Source organism: Narcine bancroftii, chromosome 6 (genome assembly GCF_036971445.1).
Source record: "Narcine bancroftii isolate sNarBan1 chromosome 6, sNarBan1.hap1, whole genome shotgun sequence".
Lineage (NCBI taxonomy): Eukaryota > Metazoa > Chordata > Chondrichthyes > Torpediniformes > Narcinidae > Narcine > Narcine bancroftii.
Genome location: NC_091474.1, coordinates 47,341,714 through 47,362,976, shown reverse-complemented (window position 1 = coordinate 47,362,976; position 21,263 = coordinate 47,341,714). Strand labels below are relative to the sequence as shown.

The window sequence follows — 21,263 nt, the reverse complement described above, 5'->3', positions numbered from 1 at the left end:
CTTTCTATAGCCGTGGTACTATCCCTGACCAGTAATGCTACTACTCCCCCCAACCTACCACCTATCTTATTTCTTTTAAAACACCCAAACTCTGGTATCTGCATCAGCCAATCTTTCCTTTCCTCCAGCCAAGTTTCTGTAATGGCCACAACATCATAGTTCCACATATTGATCCATGCTTTAAGTTCAACTACCTTATTCATAATCTTCTCTTCTTCTTCTTTGGCTTGGCTTTGCGGACAAAGATTTATGGAGGGGGTAAATGTCCACGTCAGCTGCAGGCTCGTTTGTGGCTGACAAGTCCGATGCGGGACAGGCAGACACGGTTGCAGCGGCTGCAGGGGAAAATTGGTTGGTTGGGGTTGGGTGTTGGGTTTTTCCTCCTTTGCCTTTTGTCAGTGAGGTGGGCTCTGCGGTCTTCTTCAAAGGAGGTTGCTGCCCGCCAAACTGTGAGGCACCAAGATGCACGGTTTGAGGCGATATCAGCCCACTGGCGGTGGTCAATGTGGCAGGCACCAAGAGATTTCTTTAGGCAGTCCTTGTACCTTTTCTTTGGTGCACCTCTGTCACGGTGGCCAGTGAAGAGCTCGCCATATAACACGATCTTGGGAAGGCGATGGTCCTCCATTCTGGAGACGTGACCTACCCAGCGCAGCTGGATCTTCAGCAGTGTGGACTCGATGCTGTCGACCTCTGCCATCTCGAGTACTTCGACGTTAGGGATGAAAGCGCTCCAATGGATGTTGAGGATGGAGCGGAGACAACGCTGGTGGAAGCGTTCATAATAGACACATTTCAACCCTCTAACTGGCTACATTTATATTTTGTCCCCTGCCTGTCCTTCCTCATAAACTCCGAACACGTAGCATCATGCTTTTCTCCTTTTACCCTAATCTCTGCATTCACATTCTGATTCCCACCCCTCCACTAAACTAGTTTAAAACCTCCCCAACAGCTCAAGCAAACCTGTCTACCAGGGTATTGGTCCCCCTCCAGTTCTGGTACAGCCCGCCCTTTTTGTACAAGTCAGACCTTCCTCAGAATTTGAAACCCTGACCCCTGCACCAAGTCTTCAGCCATGCATTCATCTGCCACAACTTCCCGTTCCTATCCTCTCTGGCGCGTGGCACAGGCAGCAATCCTGAAATTAACGCCCTTGATGTCCTGCTTTTTAACTTCTTTCCTAACTCCCTATATTCCCTCTTCAGGACCTCATCCCTACTCTATCTATGTCATTGGTCCCCACATGGACCCCAACATCTGGCTGCTCACCCTCCCCCTCCAGAATGCTGTGAATTTGATCAGAGACACCCCTGACCCAGGCACCTGGGAGGCAACATACGATCCAGGAGCATTGATCTTGTTCACAAAACCTCCTTATCTGCTCTCCTAACCAACAAGTTCCCAATTACCATAGGTTTCCTTTTCTCCTACCTTCCCTTCTGAGCTGAGGGTCCAGCCTCTGCACCTGAGACGTGACCACCATGGCTTGTCCCTGGTAGATTGTTTCCCCCGCCCCCCCCAACGGTATCCAAAACACTATATTTGTTGTTGAGAGGAACGTTACAGTTTAAGACATTGGTGAGATTCCATTTAGAGTATTATGTTCAATTTTTGTTGTCGTGCTATAGGAAAGATATTGTCAAGCTTGAGAGGCTACAAATGATGTTGCCAGGACTTGTGGGTTTGAGTAATGAAGCAGTCTAGGGATTTATTCCTTGAAGCGCAGGAGGATGAGGGGTGATCTCATAGAGTTATACAAAATCATGAGAGGAACTGATCAAGATCAACTGGCCAGAGTATGGGAGGACATAGATTTAAGATGAGGGGGAAGAGATTGAATAGGAACCTTGAGGGTAACTTTTTAAAAAATATGCTGAGGGTGCTGGGTGTATGCAATAGGCTGCCGGAGGATGTGGATGAGGCAAGAACTATTGCAGTTTGAGAAAATTGAATGGATTCATGGCTAACTTGGACTTGGAGGGATATGAATATTGGTGAGAAAGAGAGGTTGGATAGTTTTCCCTGCAGCAATGGAGGCTGAGAGGAGATCCAGTAGAAGTTTTTTTAAAATTGTGGGGTTTAAATGGAGTAGATGGTCAGAATCTTTTCCCCAGTATGGAGATATCAAATATGAAGGAGCGCAGGTTCAAGGTGAGAGGGGGAATGTTTACAGAGATTTGAAAGGGTGTTTTTTTAATAAACTGAGAGTGTAAGTGTCAGGAATGGGATGTCAGTGGAGGTGGCAGATACAGTAATGCTTCTGACGAGGCAGTGAGGCAGGGAATGGAGGGAAAAGGACCATGTGGCAGGCAGATTGGATTGGTTTAGACTAGCATTACAGCAGAGTATCGGCCCTTTGGCCCAGGTTGGCCAGACACCATAGACTGAAGGGACTCTGTTTATATTCTATTAATCCATGTTCTATATAACCACTTCTTTTGAAATGTCCTGAAAAATAGGGTAAAAAATCATCCTTCCCCTCCCCAAAATAAAAATTAACACATTTTGGTGCACAGAATTCAATACTCAATGAGGGTTTTAAAAAAATGTTGACATATAGCACGGTAACAGGCCATTTTGACCCATGAGCCCATGCCATCCAATTAGATCCAATTAACTTACACCCCTAGTACTTTTTGAACAGTGGGAGGAAACCGGAGCCCCCAGGGAAAACCTACCCAGACATGGGGAAAACGTAGTAACTCTTTACAGACAGCATGGGATTCGAACTTAATTCCCTATCACTGGCGCTGTACCAGTGTTGTGCTAACTGCCACGCCACCCGTGCCACCCCTTTTGTAATGGCTCCTTGGAAAATCCAGATTCCTGAAGAGAAACCAACGTTTTGTGCTCTTCAGTGAGGAGGTTACTTCATTACTAACACAAAGCTGAGTAAATTATGCCAAAATACGGACACTGTTCTAAAGTGAAGAATTTTGTGGCAGCAAATCACCGCAAAGTTTGGCAAGAAAAATGGTAACGTTACTTATTCATGTCCTCCACATCGTGCTCTTTTGACTGTGACCTCCCAATGATCTGATAACATGAGTCAGTAAACTAGCAAGTTAGAAAATCAAGGTGCTGAGAGCCAATCAATGCCAGTGATTTCAGATTAGTAATATTTCTTCCCCTCAGGGGAAGCATCTGGTGTGGAAACCCTCAGGGGAGGGGATTCTGCTGCACTTCCCAAATGTAAGTTTGTTTATCCCAGACCCATGGCCATACTCTCCTTTCCCTTTGACCATGACCAGCTATCAAGCCACCTGATTTAGTGGGAATACATTTCGGCTTCGTTTGCAATGCTCACATCTGGTGAGCAAATACATAAAAATAGCAATTACTGCACAGGGAGAACTTTGTTCATCGTTTCTTAGAATCATCTTTAGAAACTAAAAGAAAATCACCTGGAGCTTTGAAATGAATAAATCAGCCTTCCATTGGCAGCTCACTGTTCATATGCATAACAGGGGTGACAGGTGAGCTTTAAGTTTGACATTTTTTTTTTGCAGAGTTTTCCTAAATGCAATCAGAATTTAGGATTTACATAGTGACTCAACAGAAATCAAATTAATTAAAGTGCACAACTTGATTTAGTTTGGACTAACTGTCGGATTCCTACATTTTAACTTAACCAAAGTTGGACTTGCTGCATAATAAGATCACAAGGGATTTAATAGGCACAGAATATCCAACCTTAACCAAAGCCCAGAAAATTACTGGCAGGATATAACAGAAAAACGACCATTTGGTAAATTGCACAAAAGGTAACCATTTTCAATTCCACCACAGAGACCGTGCTTCAGAAGGTGTCAAGCTTCTTTCAAATGGTTTTGCTGATCAGAGTTCATTCTCTGCTTTATTTTGAACAGCAAGATTTCTGTTGGGGAGAATCTTTATCAAGTTCCACATACTTTTCCTTTGCTTTATCTTCCAGTTCCTTTAAACATCTAATGGATAAACAAAATAATAGATACTGCAAGTAATTGGGAAAGCCAACAGGGGGTTTGAAATCGTGGGCAACTAAATGCAAAAGTTAGGTTATGCTTTAGTTAGAATTTCAATGTAGTATTATGCACAGTTTGTTTTTGTCACCTTGCTTTAGGAAGGATATTAATCATTTGAGGCAGAGCAGTGGTTTACAAACAAAAACTTGAAATGGATATATTCTTTGACAATGTTGGACAGGCTAGGCCAATGGTTCTCAACCTTTTTCTATCCACTCACATCCCACTTTCAGTAATCCCAGTAAAATAATGGGTAGAGACATCAGAAAAAGATTATTTTCTCTTCCTGAAAGGGTAATAAAACTAATTATCCGTTACAATGTGGTCCAGATCCTGAAAAATAAATAAAAATCCTCTGAAATGGGCTGTGGCTAACAAATTTTTTTTAAAAGACATACAACTCAGTAATAGACTGTGGTGATTCGACCACCAGCCTACTGCAGGAGGCAATCTCTGTACCTGCAGGAAGTCCACCTAAGGGCTGACTCCACCTGGCTGGCTGTCAATCAGCTGACCCGAATATAGACCTGAGCCGGCCCCTCCTGAGCCAGTCACACGGGAGCCACCGAAGCATGAACTGGTGTTCAGACTTTTACCTGAATAAAGCCTGGTGTTCAGTCTTTTGAGTTTGTGCTTGCTCGCTGCTACCTCAGCGCACCACACAGGTCATTTCGGCCCACAGGCCTGTGACACCTGATTATATCCGATTAACCTACAATCCCCGGTATGTTTCCAATAGTGGGAGGGAACTGGAACCCCCAGAGGAAACCCATGCAGACACAAGGAGAACATATAAACTTGCATAATAGATTATCAACACCTACATGACTGATAATTCAGCCTTGATTATTCTTGCCAGGTTTCCCCAGTGGATGCCAATTGGTTGATTTCTTGTAGCCTTCTTTGGATAAGGGTTAGCTTGTGTCTGGCCAGTGATTAGAAAAGACTTCTGTCATTTCACCTGTACTTACTGTTGAATTACAGACAATGTGGAATTAGAACCCCAGTCTGGATCGCTGGCACTGTAACGGCATTGCACTAACTGCTACACCAACCGTGCCACCCTAACCGATGAAAGTATTTGCAATGGAGACACAAGAAACTACCAAAGGGAATCTGGGGCAAAAATTAATCTGCTGGAGGAACTTAGTGGGAGAAAAAGAATTGTCAATGTTTCAGGACAAACCCTTCACCCAGATCATAATTATTTGCATTTTCCTTTTGCAGAAAAAGCCATTCACTGAAATTCAGACTCTTATGTGAACTCCCCATGCACCAGCTGCCATTCGAGATGTATTTGGATTCAGGCAGCTTACAATCTTGTCATAGTCTGTGCCACATCGGCGAGGACCCTGGCTTCGTTTTGATTACTGTCTGCACTGGGAAATCAAATAATAGATAAAATGTTTCTTTCCCAGAGGAGGAGTCTTCTCCCTCTTTGCCATAAAAGCCATGCCAGAATTTGGAAAATTTGTCATCTGTTCTATTCCAGGTTTTCAACACCCAGACCATTTAGCATCAATATTTCAAAGATCATAGAGGAACAGAGTGAAAAGGTTCCAAACTAATTAAAAAAAACCAAAGCTGCAATATTGAGATCAGATTTTAATATTAGGGCAGCATCTCATCTCCATAAAATTAATTTCCAACACCTTGCTGTTACTACCACACCACATTCAGAATGAGGGGAACAGTGTGGGAGTGAGTCCATGAAAAGGGTTAACTGTGGTAAAATGTTGAAGTATGGAAACCAATAACTAGAAATTATACTTTCATATTCCCACCACCTTTTGATTTGAGGTTCTTATTCTCTTACCTTGCTAAATGCATCATGGCTTCAGTTATATTGGCACCAGAGAAAGCACTGCATTCATAGAAAATCATATTACATCCCTGCAATAAGGGATTGGTATATTAAAATAAATGCACACAAAGAATTGTGAAGACTACATAATTAGAGAAGTAAATGAATTTTTGAAAGTTTGTGGAATTGAACATTATGGAGATTGGGAACAGAGGAGTTCAGACCATTCATGTTGAGCAGGTTGAAGGGCCAGGTGTAGGACCTCCCCAACTGCTGCTAATTCCCAGTGCTCTTGCATAATAGATCATCAACACCTACATGACTGATAATTCAGCCTTGATTATTCTTGCCAAGTTTCCCCAGTGGATGCCAATCGGTTGATTTCTTGTAGCCTTCTTTGGATAAGGGTTAGCTCGTGTCTGGCCAGTGATTAGAAAAGACTTCTGTCATTTCACCTGTACTTTCTGTTGAAGCCCAGGGTCAATTATAGACGTCAGGTCTTATAGTGCCTCCACTTGATTAATTGCTCTAGGAAGATGTCATTGAACTAGAACGGGCGCAAAACAATTCTTAAGGATGTTATCAAAACAAGAGGGGTTGAGTCACAAGGAAAGGCTGAGAGGCTCAAACATTTTTTCCTGGAGCATAGAAAACCAAACGTTTATAAATACACCAAGGGCATAGATAAAGACAAATATCTTTCCTCCTGACCAGGAGAGTCAAAACTAAAGGGCATATGTTCACGATGAGAAGGGAAAGATTTAAAAGGGATCTGATGCGCAGCTTCTCCGCACCAAAGGGTGGTGAGTATGTGGAATGAGCAGCGAGAAGAAGTGACAAGAGGCGGGTATGATTGGAACATTTAAAACACATTTGGACGGCTACGGGCTTTGATTTTGAAAGATATGGGGAAAATTTTAGCAGATAAGACTAGTACAGATGGACACTTTGGTTGGCATGGACAAGTTGCGCTGAAGGGGCCCGTTTCCATGCTGTGTTCTACGATTAATTTTTAAAATCCAGCATCTTAAGCCAAGCAAGACCAGCATAAACACATAGGCCCAGTTTACACAAAAATTCTGATGAAACTCAGCAAGTTACCCAGCAGTTTTTTTAATATAGCGAAGATAAAGATACATAGCCAATGTTTCGGGCTTGAGCCCTTCATCAAGGCTTGAGTAAAAAGCAAGTAGGCCCCTGAATGCTTTGGAGGAGGGAGGAGCGGGGTCGGGGGGGCGGGGCAGCACAGTCGCACAGGCAAGAGGTCATAAGTGGATATGGGTAGGAGGGCTCAAAGGAAAAATGCTGAGATGTGATAGGAAAGAATAGCTTTCTGAATTGAGGCGGAAGAGGGTGGAGATCTGGAGGAAAGGAGGCAGAGGGATGGGGAAGAGAAGGAGACCAGGGAGTGGTTGAATGAAAACCAGAGAAGTCGATGTTGATGTCACCCAGTTGGAGAGTGCCCAAAACGGACTATTAGGTATTGCTCCTCCGATTTGTAGGTCACCTCGGTTTGGCAGTGCAGGAGACCATGGGCAGAAATGTTGGGGCGGGAATGCAGACAGAGCGAAGGTGCTCAATATTCCGTTCTCCCAGTCTGCGTCCAGTCTCCCTGATATAGAGGAGGCCAGAATGGAAGCAGTAGGTGACTCTCGCAAATTTACAAGTGGGGTCTTGCTTCAATTGGAAGAACTGTTTGGGACCCCGAATGGTGGTGTGGGAGGAGGTATGGGAGAAAGTGTAGCACTTGCTGCGGTCATGGGTAGGTACCGAGGGTGCAATTTGTGGGAAGGGATGAATGGATGATGGAGTTATGGAACCTGCAGAAGGAGGAGAGAGGAAGATACATCTAGAGGTGGGATCATATTGTAGGTGATAGAAATTGTGGAGGATAATATATTGGGTATAGAGGCTGGTGAGATGGCAGGAGAGGACAAGGGGAATCCTGTGCTTTTTGCATCAGGGGCAGAAGTGCAAGAAATGGAGGACGTGTGGGTATGGGCTGAGTTGATGGAGGTAGAGGGAAAGCCGAGTTTTAAGGATGAGTAATGAAAGACAACATCTTGAGAGAAGATGCGATGGAAGAATTGAGGGAAAGGAATAGAATCCTTATAGAAACCAGGCTGCGCAGAGGTGTAATGAAGGTAATGGTGGCATTTGCCGAAGCCAGACGATACCTCTGGAAACCTCCTCTTACTTAACTATTCAACAGAATTTCCCCCCCCCCCCCCAAAGAATATCAAGCCACCGTCTCACACACCATCTCTAACCTCTCTCTCCCATGGTCTCCAAACCTCATTGTTTCCTAAACCCTCACTGCCCGGTTCCATCTCCCCTCATTCCTCACTGGTCAGTTCTATCTCCTCTCATTCCTCACTGCCCGGTTCTATCTTCCCTCATTCCTCACTGGCCGGTTCCATCTCCCCACGTTCCTCACTGGCTGGTTCCATTTCCCCTCATTCCTCACTGCCCAGTTCCATCTCCCTTCATTCCTCACTGGCTGGTTCCATCTCCTCTAATTCTTCACTGGCTGGTTCCATCTCCCCTAAACCCTCTGGCCAGTTCCATTTGAATTCATTCCTCCCTGCCCAGTTCCATCTCCCCTCATTCCTCACTCCCCAATTCTATCTCCTCTCATTCCTCACTGGCTGGTTCTATCTCCCCTCATTCCTCACTGGCCGGTTCTATCTCCCCTCATTCCTCATTGGCTGGTTTTATTTCCCCTTATTCCTCACTAGTCAGTTCTATCTCTTACCCAAGATCCACAAAATACCATAAGACTTAGTAGCAGAAATAGGCGATTCAGCCCATTGTCCAGTAGATCCATTGTTTCCGTGCATTCCTGCCTATTGGAACTCAAATGCACTTGGTCCATCTCTGGCACCATTCTCCACTTGGTTGATCTCTGTCTTTATCTTGGAAAGCCAACTTTCTCCAAATATTTTCTACAAACCCTCAATTACCTGAGGAACACCTCTTCACAACCTGTAAGGATTCCATTTCTTTCTCTCAATTCATCTCTCTCTTTTGCATCTGATCCCAGGATGAGGTTTTCCATTTCAGATCATCTGAGATGTCCTCTCCTCTGCCATGATCAACTCAGCCCTTACCCGCATATCCTCCATCACTCGCACATCTGCCCAGGCTCTCTCTGCCCCTGGATGCATAAAGAACAGGATTCTCCTTCCCCTTACCTACTACCCCACCAGCCTCTGCATCCAATATATTATTGTCTGAAATCTCCATTACCGACAATGTGATCGAGACTCATCTTTCCCTCTCCACCTTCCACAAGGACCTCTCCCTCTGTAACTCCTTATCCACTCCTCTCTTCTCACCAATTGCCCTCTTGGGACCTACCCTTGTGACTGCAGGAAATGCTACACTTGCACCCACACCACCATTTTGGGCCCAAAACAGACCTTCCAAGTGAAGCAACACTTCACCTGTGAATCTGCAGGGTCATTTACACATCTGATGCTCCTATTGTGGTCTCCTCTACATTGGAGAGCCTGGCCGTAGATTTGGGAGATCATTTTGTTTAGCAACGGAGATCTCAATTCCACACCCCACCCACACCAACATGTCTGTCCATGGCCTCACATTGCCAAATAGGGGCTGCTTGCAAATCAGGGAGAACAAGCAGCTTTAATTGTATGTATGTAATTATAAATACACAGCTATTAATGAAACACAAACCTTTGCCAATTGCTGCCCTTCTTCAGTCGAAACCTGTCGGTCACTTTCAAGATCTGTCTTATTAGCCAGTAGGAGGATTAAAACATCAGCACCTGCTTCCTCCTGCATCAAAATATGACATGAGAAATGAACACGACTCCCAGATTTTGACCGGAAACACTTTTATTTCCTCAGAAGCTGCTCGACTTGCTGAGTTTTCCAGCATTTTGTGTTTTAAATGGCTCGGCAGCAGACAAAGGCCAGACAACACTGCACCTAACCCTCATCCTAACCATCTCCAACCCTGATGCCCACACAAGATGCTTGTGCAACTAATTCCCACACCAGACATCATCCATTCCCACATCACCCCCACATCATCCATTCCCATTCTTGATCCTTAATCTAGTCCATGAGACATAGGAGCAGAATTAGGCCATTTGGTCCATCAAATCTAGCTGGTTTATTATCCTTTTCAACATTCTCCTGCCTTCTCCCCATAACTCTAGATTCCCTTCCTAATCAAGAACTTATCCTCCTAAGTCATAAATATACCCAATGACTTAGCAATGAATTCCATGTACTCACCACCTTCTGGGTAACGAAATCCATCTTCATTTCTACTCTACAGGGACGTTTTTATATCTGTGCCCTTTGATCCAAGACTCACTCCCCCACCATAGGAAACCATTTCCACATCCATTCTGTCCAGGTCTTTCAGTATTCAATAGGCCTCAATGAGATATCCCCCTCATCCTTATGATCTTGAAGAAAGGGTTAGGCCCAAAACAATGGGTGTTTTTACTTTATTGAGTACATACATTGTGGAGGTAAGGGTCTATGATGTTCTGTGGTGAGAGTAAGCAGACACAAGATTCAAAAGACTGAACAACAGGCTTTATTCTACTTAAAGTCTTCTGCTGCAGTTAGCTGCAATTCTGTGTGACTGACCTCGAGAGGCCAGATGTGGCTTATATCCCAGTGGATGATTGGCAGCTGACTGGGTGGGGCTTGATCCATTCAGGTCGGCTGATTGACAGCCGGCCAGGTGTGGTCTGTCCTCTGATGATCTTCCTGCAGGTATACAGGTCGCCCCCTGCAAATGGTGTATCACCACAGGGTCTGCCAGTGTAGACTGATCAATTTTAATTAAGGTCTACGTGTCTTGCTGCCTTGTGAAAGAATGCTGAGAGGATTGAAAAAATATTTTAGAGAAGTGAGGAGCCCCCGATGCATGTTGCCTTCAGCTGATAGATTTCCACTAGACTGGAGTTTCTCAGATCATGTGACTCGCAAGAGTAATGCTCGGGAAGATGAACTGTAAAGAGTTAGTTACAAGCTAATGCCTAGGGCAATGTTCCTCTTTGATGTCCATGTGTTGTGTGCGCGATGGAGAAGTGTAAATCTATGTGTGACTAATGTACCAGGGTCTAAATGACGATGCTTTATCTTAGGTCAGCGAGAGTTGACAGCAACAGGAACTGATATCCCTTTGGTGCTACCTGAAAGAGTTGTAAAGCAAGGTACGATCAAAGCTAATGGTTTCAGATGCTGGTGACTGCGTCAGTAAAAGGAGAGAAGACCAGAAGCCAGCTCGACCACAGGCTGAGATCATAGTATGAAAAAGAACAGAGAAGTCATAAAGAACTGTAAACAAGCAGAAGAATCTGGCCGGTTGGTAGACTCACTTACTGCAGGACCAGCTGCTCGAGAACAGTGCACCCTGTGTAAATTGAGTTCTCGAGTTTTGCAAAATTAATAAAGAGGTACTCTTCATAATGTTGTGGTCCTGAAACTGTCCAAGGTTGAAAGGCACAAAACTTTACCAACATGACATCACATACAACCCTGAGATTCTTTTTCTTGTGGGCTATTATAATTACTGGTAGCTGTAAACTATACACAAGAGAGAAATGTTATAAACTAGAAATATAATTAATCAGTAATAAATAATGAGCAAAGTATGAATCTTTAAATGTACTGCGCTGTGTTTACTACCTTTTGTAGGGTTTAAAAAAAAATAACTCAGAGGCACTGGTGCCCTCATACCAGGCCACGATGCAGCTGGACAGCACACTTTCCACTACGCATCTGCAAACGTTTACCAAGTTTCCAATGACAGACCGAACCGCCGCAAACTCCGCAGGGAGGAGAGGCTCTGGCTCATTTGCAGAGCCATTGACTCAGCTGATTTATTACCTCACACTGGATCCCAAGCTATTGAACCTTCTTGACCAACCTCCCATGCAGGACTTTGTCAAAAGCCTCACTAAAATCCATGTAGACAATATCCACTGCCTCACCTTCTCGAAAAACTACCATGCTGACTATGCTCATCAGTCCCTGTCTGTTTGTATATTTTATATCAATATTTAAGTTGTTAATTATACATGAAACAAGATTCTCTCTGACTAAAGACATTACTTCTCAACTTATTCCTGAACACCCAAATAACTTATTTTGAGACCAGGAATTCATTGGGCCTGTTAGGCCTTGTAAGAATTTTTACAATTTTAAATCTTCTAAACACAAGAAACTATAGTCCTGAGGTGAATATCCTCCAGCTGTAGCAACAAAACTATTCCACAATTTTGGAAGATTACTTTGCTGAACACACCTGACGGACCACGCATGTGCTCTGTGCCTCAGCTTGATGCGTGCGAAGAAGAATCTTTGCAGTTTTACAATGTTTAATTATCATAAACTAATGAGACAACGTTTATTTCTGCAATGTTTCAGGAAATGTAAGCGGTACCTGCACACACTGCAGCCAGTGTCGCACTGCAAGGAAGCTGGCTGCCTCTGTGACGTCGTAGATCAGCACCACTCCATCAGTTCTGCGGAGGAACTGCTTAGTAATGCTATGAAACCTGCAACAGGAAAAATTCCTCAACAATGAACCCCGTCAATTAAAGAAGTAAATCAAATACTTCTATCAAGATCTGTTAACATTCTTTTTTGATTTGTCAGCATGAACAACAGATCCAGTTTGATGCAGTTTCCTGCTGATTTGTTAATCCCACAAGTGGTTAGTGTCCCAACACCAAAGGGCCAGGATGCACATCTCAAACCTGGAGCTGCAGGAGACAAGGAGTCACTGAGATGTTTGAGGGATTTTTTTTAAACCCTCAACTGCCTTCTGATCCACCAATCCTTCCAATCTTTACACCAATTACCATAATCTATGCCCTCCTGTAGATTTTGAGTAGGGTTTGGTGCTGGGCCCACAAATGTTCTCCAAAAGCATCAACAACAGGGCGGCACAGTTTGCATAGCGGTTAGCGCAACACAGTCACAGCGCCAGCGATCGGGACCAGGGTTCGGATCCCGCGTTTGTCTGTAAGGAGTTTGCAAGTTCTCCCCGTGGGATGCATGGGTTTTCCCCAGTTTCCGCCACTATTCAAAGTGTACCAGGAGTTGTAGGTCAATTGGGAGTAATTGGGCGGGATGGGCTCTTGGGCTGAAAGGGCCTGTTACCATGCTGTATGTCTAAATCAGTGGTTCCCAAACTTTATCAGGCTGCAAGACCACATCCATAGTGTGCCCATTCCCCCCCCCACCACCATGCACACACATAATGAACACATCCTCTTGCTTGTTATTAGGTCTACTGCAAATTTAAAATAACAACTAATTTAACACTGTATTTTACAAATAAAACTTAATAGTAAATGAATTTATTTAGCAATGTGAAAGGATAAATTTACAGCACACCGTCTTCACAGTTTTCACACTATATTGCCTACACTTCTTTTTTGTTTGTTGTGCTGTCCTGAGCGGTCATCATCCTGGCCAGTCACCGTCCCTGGCCAGTCACCGTCCCTGGCCAGTCACCGTCCCTGGCCAGTCACCGTCCCTGGCCAGTCACCGTCCCTGGCCAGTCACCGTCCCTGGCCAGTCACCGTCCCTGGCCAGTCACCGTCCCTGGCCAGTCACCGTCCCTGGCCAGTCACCGTCCCTGGCCAGTCACCGTCCCTGGCCAGTCACCGTCCCTGGCCAGTCACCGTCCCTGGCCAGTCACCGTCCCTGGCCAGTCACCGTCCCTGGCCAGTCACCGTCCCTGGCCAGTCAACCACCCTGGCCAGTCACCCACCCTGGCCAGTCACCCACTGCCCCCTTCTCACCTAATGGATAGAGCACAATGAGCGTGGCAGGCTGAGTTTGCTGAAAATGTTTGAACCACGGCCCTTTTTCCTTACTGCCCCCTTTTTCCTCACCACCCCTTTAGATCTTTCCACTGCCCCCATGGGGGGGGGTGGGGGGTTGAGGGTGGCACTGCCCACTTTGGGAATGACTGGTCTAAATTAACTGATTTTGAAGTGGCTAATCTAAGTTTGCTGATGACATTAAATTGAGTCGATAAGAGAGATATAGACAGATTAACTGAGTAGGCAAGGATCTGGCAGATGGAGTACAATGTAAGGACATCAATTTTGGAAAGTAAAATAGAAGATCAGATTATTATTTAAATGGTGAATGATTGGAGCATGTTGAGGAGTATTTGTGCATGAATTGCCAAAGGTTGGTTTGCAGGTACAAGTATTCAAGAAAGCAAATGGAATGCTGACCTTCATTGCTAAAGGGATTGGATTTAAGAGCAAGCAGGTTCTGTTGCAACTCCATGTGGTTATTGATGAGTGTAATTCTGGTCTCCTGAGAGAACTGGTTGATTGAGCTCAGATTTTTGTCTTTGGAGTGATGAGAGGCAGAGATAGGGCAGACACCTGGCTCCTTTTCCCCAGGGTGGCATTTGCCAAAACAACAGGATATCCATTTTGGATAAGTGGAGGAAAGTTTAGAGGAGAGGTCAGAGATAATTAAAAAAAACACAGCTAGTGATGGGTGCCTGAAATGCATTGCCAGGGGTGGTGGTGGAGGCTGGTACAATGGGAACATTTAAAAGAATCTTAGACAGCCACATGGATGTAGGAAAAATAGAGGGGCTGAGGTTGGGAAGGACTAGATTGATGTGGAGTAGGTTTGCATAGATCTGAACAAAGTCCTGTTCTAAAATGGATAACCTCAGTTTGCCATGTTATATTTTATTTTCCCTGTAATTGCCCATTCACTTGGCTTGTTTACATCACTTAAATTATCTTTACATTCTCATCACTATTCCCACTCATTCCTCAGCATGTTCAAAAACTTTACAGCTGGTTCTCTCAAGAAAATCATTGATAGAGGTAATGAATATCTGGAACTCAATCATTAACCCCATTACTCACCGGTCATAACTGTAGCTAGTGATATAATTCTAATGCTTGAATTGCCCATGTCAGGATAATATTTAAACTCTGAAGGGATAAACACCAGCTGAATAATCTATAGTTTCAAATTCAACCATAATCAATTATAAAACAAGTTTGAAAATTAGTGGATAAATTCCAAAAACTGTTCATTGGATCCGAGGAGATGCCACACTTTATTTAGTGGTACAAATGTGGCTTCCTGGTCCACTTACCCATCCACGATCCAAGCACACACCACATGGCATTAAGCCCCATGGCACAAACTAACCCTTCACTTTGTGGCTGTGGTGGGGCACATTCTCTGCGGAGTAAATCTGGCCTTTCTGTGAACCGTACATTTTTTCAAACTGCTGCCATTCTATGCATTGATAAGAACATCAAGGACAGTCCCACCAGATCTGTGTTAAATATCCCATATTGACCAACCTTTCCTGTCCTGCAGTGTCCCAAAGCTGGAGAGCCAACAGACAGTTAGCAACATTTACAGTCTTTACACAGTAATCGATACCTGGAAGCAAAAACAATATCTATGTAAAGCCACATATCCATTATTAAAAAAAATGTACATTCAGTCTGCATTCTGTGAAACTTTTCAAACATCATTTTGACCTTTCAGTTCAGAAACAATACCAGACAAACGAATGGGAATAAAAGCAGGCAACTTCACTTGCCCTAAAAGAAATGGTCGTAGAACTCATGGATGCATTGGTTGTGAGCTTGCAATATTTCCCTCGTTCTGGAAAGGTCCCACTGGATTGAAAATTGGAAACATATTAACCCTATGAGAGAGAGAAAGGAGACAGAATGCAAGGAATTCAAGGCGTGGAGGAGTACACGGTATGTACAGGATGCAGAGAGCCTGCTGGATAAGCACAGGCTGTGGAGGAGCACGCAGGATGAGCACAGGATGTGGTGGAGTATGCTGGATGTACAGGATGCAGAGGAGTATGCTGGATGTACAGGATGTGGAGGAGAATGCTGGATGAGCACAGGACGCGGAGGAGTATGCTGGATGAGCACAGAACGCGGAGGAGTATGCTGGATGAGACAGGACGCGGAGGAGTATGCTGGATGAACACAGGACGCGGAGGAGTATGCTGGATGAGCACAGGATGCGGAGGAGTATGCTGGATGAGTACAGGACGCAGAGGAGTATGCTGGACGACCACAGGACGTGGAGGAGTATGCTAGATGTACCCCTAAGCCTATGCCAAGTCATGTGGTTCAGTAGTTAGTACTCCGAGTCCACTGGTGTTCGTTATTTATATTATTGATTTAATAATATAGTTAACCTGATTGATAATTTGGCGGGTGACACTGTAATTGGTGCTGTTATAACCTATATCCAGGTTTACAAGAAGATCTAAATCAGTTGAGAAGGTGGGCTAAGGAGTGAAAATGGAACTGAGCTCTGACAGGAGTGAGGTGTTACCCTTTAAGTGAAACCAGGTCAGGACTTGCGTGGTAAATGGTAGAGAATTGATGAACTAAAAAAAAACCTTGGGGTACAGGTGAATAGTTCCCAGAAAATGGCAACTCATGTGAAGAATGGATTTGGAACGGTCACCTCCATTGGGCTGGATTCTGAGTACAAAAGTTTAGAACTCATGATAGAAGCTTATAAAATTATGTTAGTCATCAATAGAGTCGGCAGTCGGAATCTTTTTCCCAGGGTAAAAATGTCAAATACAAGAAGACGTGTGTTTAAGATGAGGGGTGAGAAGTTCAGCCATGATCTTATTGAATGGCGGAGCAGGCTCGATGGGCCATTTTTGGCCTACTCCTGTTCCTACTTCCTATGTTCCATAACTGTAAGGGGAGGGGGGATGGGATTTAGAAGGGTCGTGAGGGGATAGTTCTTCACAGTGAGGGGGGGGTAGTGGGCACCTGGATGAGGCAGAAACGTTCACTTTCTTTAAAAAGAAAACTCATGGATGGGAAGGGTCTGGGCCTGATCGGAAAAGTGTGACTAAATCAGGAGGGCACATTGGCCTGGTGCTGTGTTTCCAAGCTGTAAAACTTTGGCTCTCTGACTCCACCATTCCAACATCTTTGGGGTGAATGGAAAGGAGTGGCGAAGATATTGAATGAGACATTGCATCTCAGAATGCAACAGCAATTCCATTATTTCTCTTCTACCACATGTCCATTTCATCAATGGGATAGGAATAAAATTATCGCAGGTTGAGATTGTGTTCATAATATTAGTGACAGCAGACTTCATGTACTAGATATCAAGTGACAATGGGATAATGAAAGTTAAATTAATCTCACATACCAACAGTTGCGCAGATTCCAGAATAAAAACAGTCACCACAAAATCTTCTCAAAATGGAGCTTTTCCCCACATTGGAATTACCAACCAGAATCAGTTTAAATAAACGGTCAGGGTTGGAGAATGTTTCTGTGTCCTGCAAAAAGATCTCGATTAGTCCAATCAATTCCCCAAACAATAGCTTCAAGTGACTCCATTGTACAAGACTGGGCAGAAATAGCTCACAGAATGTAGGCTTACAAAGGTTGCAAGGCCATCCCACTAGATCAAGGAAGGTTAACGGTTTCCTACATATTGAAGGCTTTGGATAAAGTCAACAGAAGGGTGCCAACGATGAGGAGACATCAAAAATCCTCGGGGGTGGCACAATTGGCGTAGGGGCGGCTCGGTGTTGCGGTTAGTGCAGTGCGGCTACAGTGCCAGCGATTGGGACTGGGGTTCGAATCCCATGCTGAAAAGACTTTGTACGCTCGCCCTGTGTCTGCGTGGGTTTTCCCGGGGAGCTCCCACCGTTTGGGGGTTGTTGGCTAATTGGGCGGCACGTGCATGTGGGCCAAAAGGGCCTGCTACTCTACTGCATGTCTAAAATTTAAAAAAAATTAAATTCCAACAAAATTCTGCAGACACAGGAAACACGCAGCCGATCACCAGATGTGAAATTAGAAACACAATGAAAGTTTTAAACTTTCATTAAATATACAAGTCATGAATATGGAAAAATTATTACATTGTTAGGTCCCTGGAGGTTTTACTATTTTAAACAAACCCAAGCTGAAAATCCTTGAGTGACATTTTGCAGGAAGCACTCAGATTTATTTCATTAAATAGACAACTTGCCTTTCAATATCATCTTTCTTCATTGGACAGGATACCAAATTAAACTAAACCCTTGTGTGAGAGATGGGAAAATTGATCTAAAATTATGAACATGGAAGAAAATAAAGTTCATCAGTAAAATGGCTGTAACCAGTTCAAACAGGATAAGCTTGGGGCTTAGGATGCAGGAAAGCAGAGTCAGCACGATTAACATAAGAATCTTCTAGTCTTTGTGACAAGACCATAGGACTATGATAAGGAATGGTAAGGTACAATAGAATGTAGGAAGTGAGGTAGTCTGGATCAGATAAGGGTCTCCTAGCCCTGGACAGAAGTACCAAGTCATACATTTCTAATTAGCTAACCATACACAGATTTATACATATGAAATTAGCCAACCCTAGATAGAATGAGTCAACTCTGCATATCAAGAGACTGTAGCCCAGAGAATCAGGAAGGTGTGAATAAGGACAATGACATGATGGGGCACCCACAGGATACCCCCTGGTCCTCCAAGTGTACTGAAACTGCACGTAGGCAGGAAGGATTACCTATGCCAAACCCATCCAGGGGGCAGAAGAATGTAAGGGGGAGGGCATTCTGATACTGAAATTGACTGTATAAAAGTTGGGTGAGCCCCAGTATGTGTGTGTATTCCCAGGGTAAGGGGAAGCACCCAACTTTGCATTGTTGTAGTAATAAATGTTCTTTGTTCTCAATTTTTGTCTCGAGCAATTTCTTTAAAGGTACTTTAATTCCTAACAAATGGGGGCTCGTCCGGGATCACACTCCCTCCACTGACAGAGTGCCCCGACGACGAGAGTAGGTGCACCCCGGCTGATTCAGCTGGACTCACGGGCGACGGGTGGCTGGTCAGTGGAAGAAGCGAGTGATATCCGAGAAGAGGCATTGAGAACAAACGGCGGAAGGACGCGCGCTAGAGCAGTACTGCCAGAACTCGGTAAGAGTATTTTACTTGTTCCTAAGCATGGGAATAGCGGGCAGTAGAGATGAGAGTCCTGACACAGGACGTGACCACCAGATAGCTACGTACAGCCCGCTTGGGTTGATGTTATCTGAGTGGGGCACAGGAAAGACCCGCGGTAAAGACAAACTGACGATGGTCAGGTATTGTTGTAATGAATGGGTTAAATACCCGGTTAAAGGGAGCTCCGTGTACTGGCCAAAATTCGGATCCGAGGATGAATGGATGTGTGAAGCTTTGAACTTATGGCTCTATCAAAACCAGCCAGACAATGTTGAGAGCAGGGAATATGCAGCCTGCTGGCTCAAGGGATCCATTGAACAGCTGGTTTTGAATGAGAAAGAATTCAGGAATAAGAGAGAGGAGGAACCTCTTGTCCCTGAACCACAGGGTTGGGATGTGTTACATTCCCTCCCTCCACCCTATGTTCCTCCTATGCCAACTCCTATCTTTCCTCCCCCTCCTATTACCTACCCTTCTGCACCTCCCCCTCCTCCTCCCCTACCACTAGAGAAGAGAGAGGAGAACCGGAGTGGTATGGTGACTCGCTCACAAAGCGCTCGATTACCACCCCCGTTAACAGTAGAGGTAGAGCATTGTTACTCCGAACAGCGTGAGACCCCTCAGGAAGAAGTGGCAGAACCCTGCGATGTATTCCTCAGGGAACAGGAACACAAATCAAAGAAACCAGAAATTAGCTGGATGCGACCCCTACGGGAGGTTCCCGTAGGAGAAGGTCTTGGGTTCGTAAATGTGCCCCTGACCAGCACTGAAGTACGTAATTTTAAGAAAGAATTAATCTCCCTGATAGAAGATCCCCAGGGATGTGCCGAACAGTTAGACCAATTTTTGGGACCAAATTTGTATACTTGGGAGGAATTAACAGCCATTTTTAAAACCTTGTTTACCTTAGATGAGCAGGGAATGATCCGACAGGCAGGCATTAAAGCATGAGATAAGGAACACCAAGGGGGACACGAGGCGATCCCTGGAGAAGCCAAATTCCCTCTCACAAAACCTAATTGGGACAAAAATACCAGTGCTGGCCGCACACTGATGGAGGAATATAGGATAAATTTGATCATAGGAATCAAGGATTCTGTCCCCAAAGGACAGAACTTTAAAAAAAAGCCTTTGAGGTTCCCCAAGGTCCTGAGGAGACCCCCTCTGCATTTCTCAATCGATTGCGCACGGCAATTCAACAATACGGGGGTCTCGACATAGAATCCCCAGCAGGGGAGCAATTGGTTCTAACGGGTTTCGTTACCAACTCAGCCCCAGACATCCGAAGAAAGTTACAAAAGACAGAAAATTGGCATGAGCAAGGAATTACTCAGTTACTACAGATTGCTCAGAGAGCATTTGTACAGAGGGCAGAGGATAAACAAAAAGGGAAAGCTAAAATTCTATTACAGACAGTTAAAGGAATAGTAGCTGACCACCACCAAAAAGAGGGGAGCCAAGGGTGGGGAGGTGGAGACCCCAGCAGATGGAGGAGTAGAGGAGGATTCCGGGGACGACGTATGCCCCCTAGAAATTTTGGGAAAGATTGGGAAACGGGACCCCTCATTTGTTTTCATTGTAAAAAGGAAGGGCACTTTAAAAAGGAATGCCCACTGCGAGCAATGGACACACGTTCCTATGCCTTGATGGAAGCTGATCACGAATAGGGGGGTCACGGTTCTCAATTAATACATACCGTGGGGCTGCAAGGAGAACCGTTAGTTAATTTATGCATAGGACCTCACAGGGATAAGATGACATTTCTGGTCGATTCTGGAGCTGTCCGATCTAGCTTTCTATACCAACCGAAGGGGGTGAAAATAGAAGGGACAGTTACAGTTTCTGGGGTAGGAGGTCGAGACTTTCCAGTCCCGGTATTGCGAGGTCAGTATTCAAATGGGAGATAAGATCATAATTGAGGATCTTCTATTACTTCCCCAAGCCGGAGTATGCTTGCTAGGGAGGGATCTACAGGACCAATTGGCTATCGGTACTCGACCTCTACAATCAGGCATTGGAGTTCAATTCTATGTTTTAAACGAAGAAGATCGCAAACTAATAAATCCAAGAGTATGGGCAGGGAAGGGAAATAGAGGAATCCTTGATATTCCTCCGCTACAAGTCACGCTAAAAGATCCTCAACGAATTGTTAGACAGAAACAGTACCCAATTCCGATGGCTGGCCGGAAAGGCTTACAGCCCGTAATTGACCAGTTGATTCAAGACGGTATACTCGAACCCTGTATGTCTCCCTTTAATACCCCGATTTTACCTGTTCAAAAGCCAGACGGCACTTACTGCCTAGTACAGGACATGAGGGAGCTTAACAAATTCATTCTTGCCCGTCACCCGGTTGTACCCAACCCGTATACCATCATGAGTAAAATTGACCCCCATAATCAATGGTTTAGTGTCATTGATTTAAAGGATGCATTCTGGACTTGTC

At 44.6% G+C, this 21,263-nt stretch overlaps 1 protein-coding gene and 1 long non-coding RNA gene across 4 annotated transcripts in view; one reads left to right on the top strand and one right to left on the bottom strand.

The window, feature by feature from the left end:
• Positions 1-11,268, top strand: part of LOC138736047 (uncharacterized) — a 40,858-nt gene extending 29,590 nt beyond the window's left edge. Inside the window, exon 2 of the long non-coding RNA XR_011340069.1 lies at positions 10,944-11,268. This is a non-coding gene — a long non-coding RNA (uncharacterized lncRNA). The remainder of the gene's footprint in view (positions 1-10,943) is intronic.
• cracr2aa (calcium release activated channel regulator 2Aa) overlaps positions 3,658-21,263 on the bottom strand; it is a 91,731-nt gene continuing 74,125 nt past the window's right edge. For all 3 annotated transcript variants that reach the window (XM_069884886.1, XM_069884888.1, XM_069884887.1), the window contains 6 exons: positions 17,017-17,149; positions 15,165-15,246; positions 12,245-12,359; positions 9,511-9,612; positions 5,824-5,900; positions 3,658-3,950 (listed from right to left, as the gene is read on the bottom strand). In XM_069884886.1, coding sequence (XP_069740987.1) covers positions 3,860-3,950; positions 5,824-5,900; positions 9,511-9,612; positions 12,245-12,359; positions 15,165-15,246; positions 17,017-17,149 — 600 coding nt within the window. In that variant the 3' untranslated portion in view covers positions 3,658-3,859. The remainder of the gene's footprint in view (positions 3,951-5,823; positions 5,901-9,510; positions 9,613-12,244; positions 12,360-15,164; positions 15,247-17,016; positions 17,150-21,263) is intronic.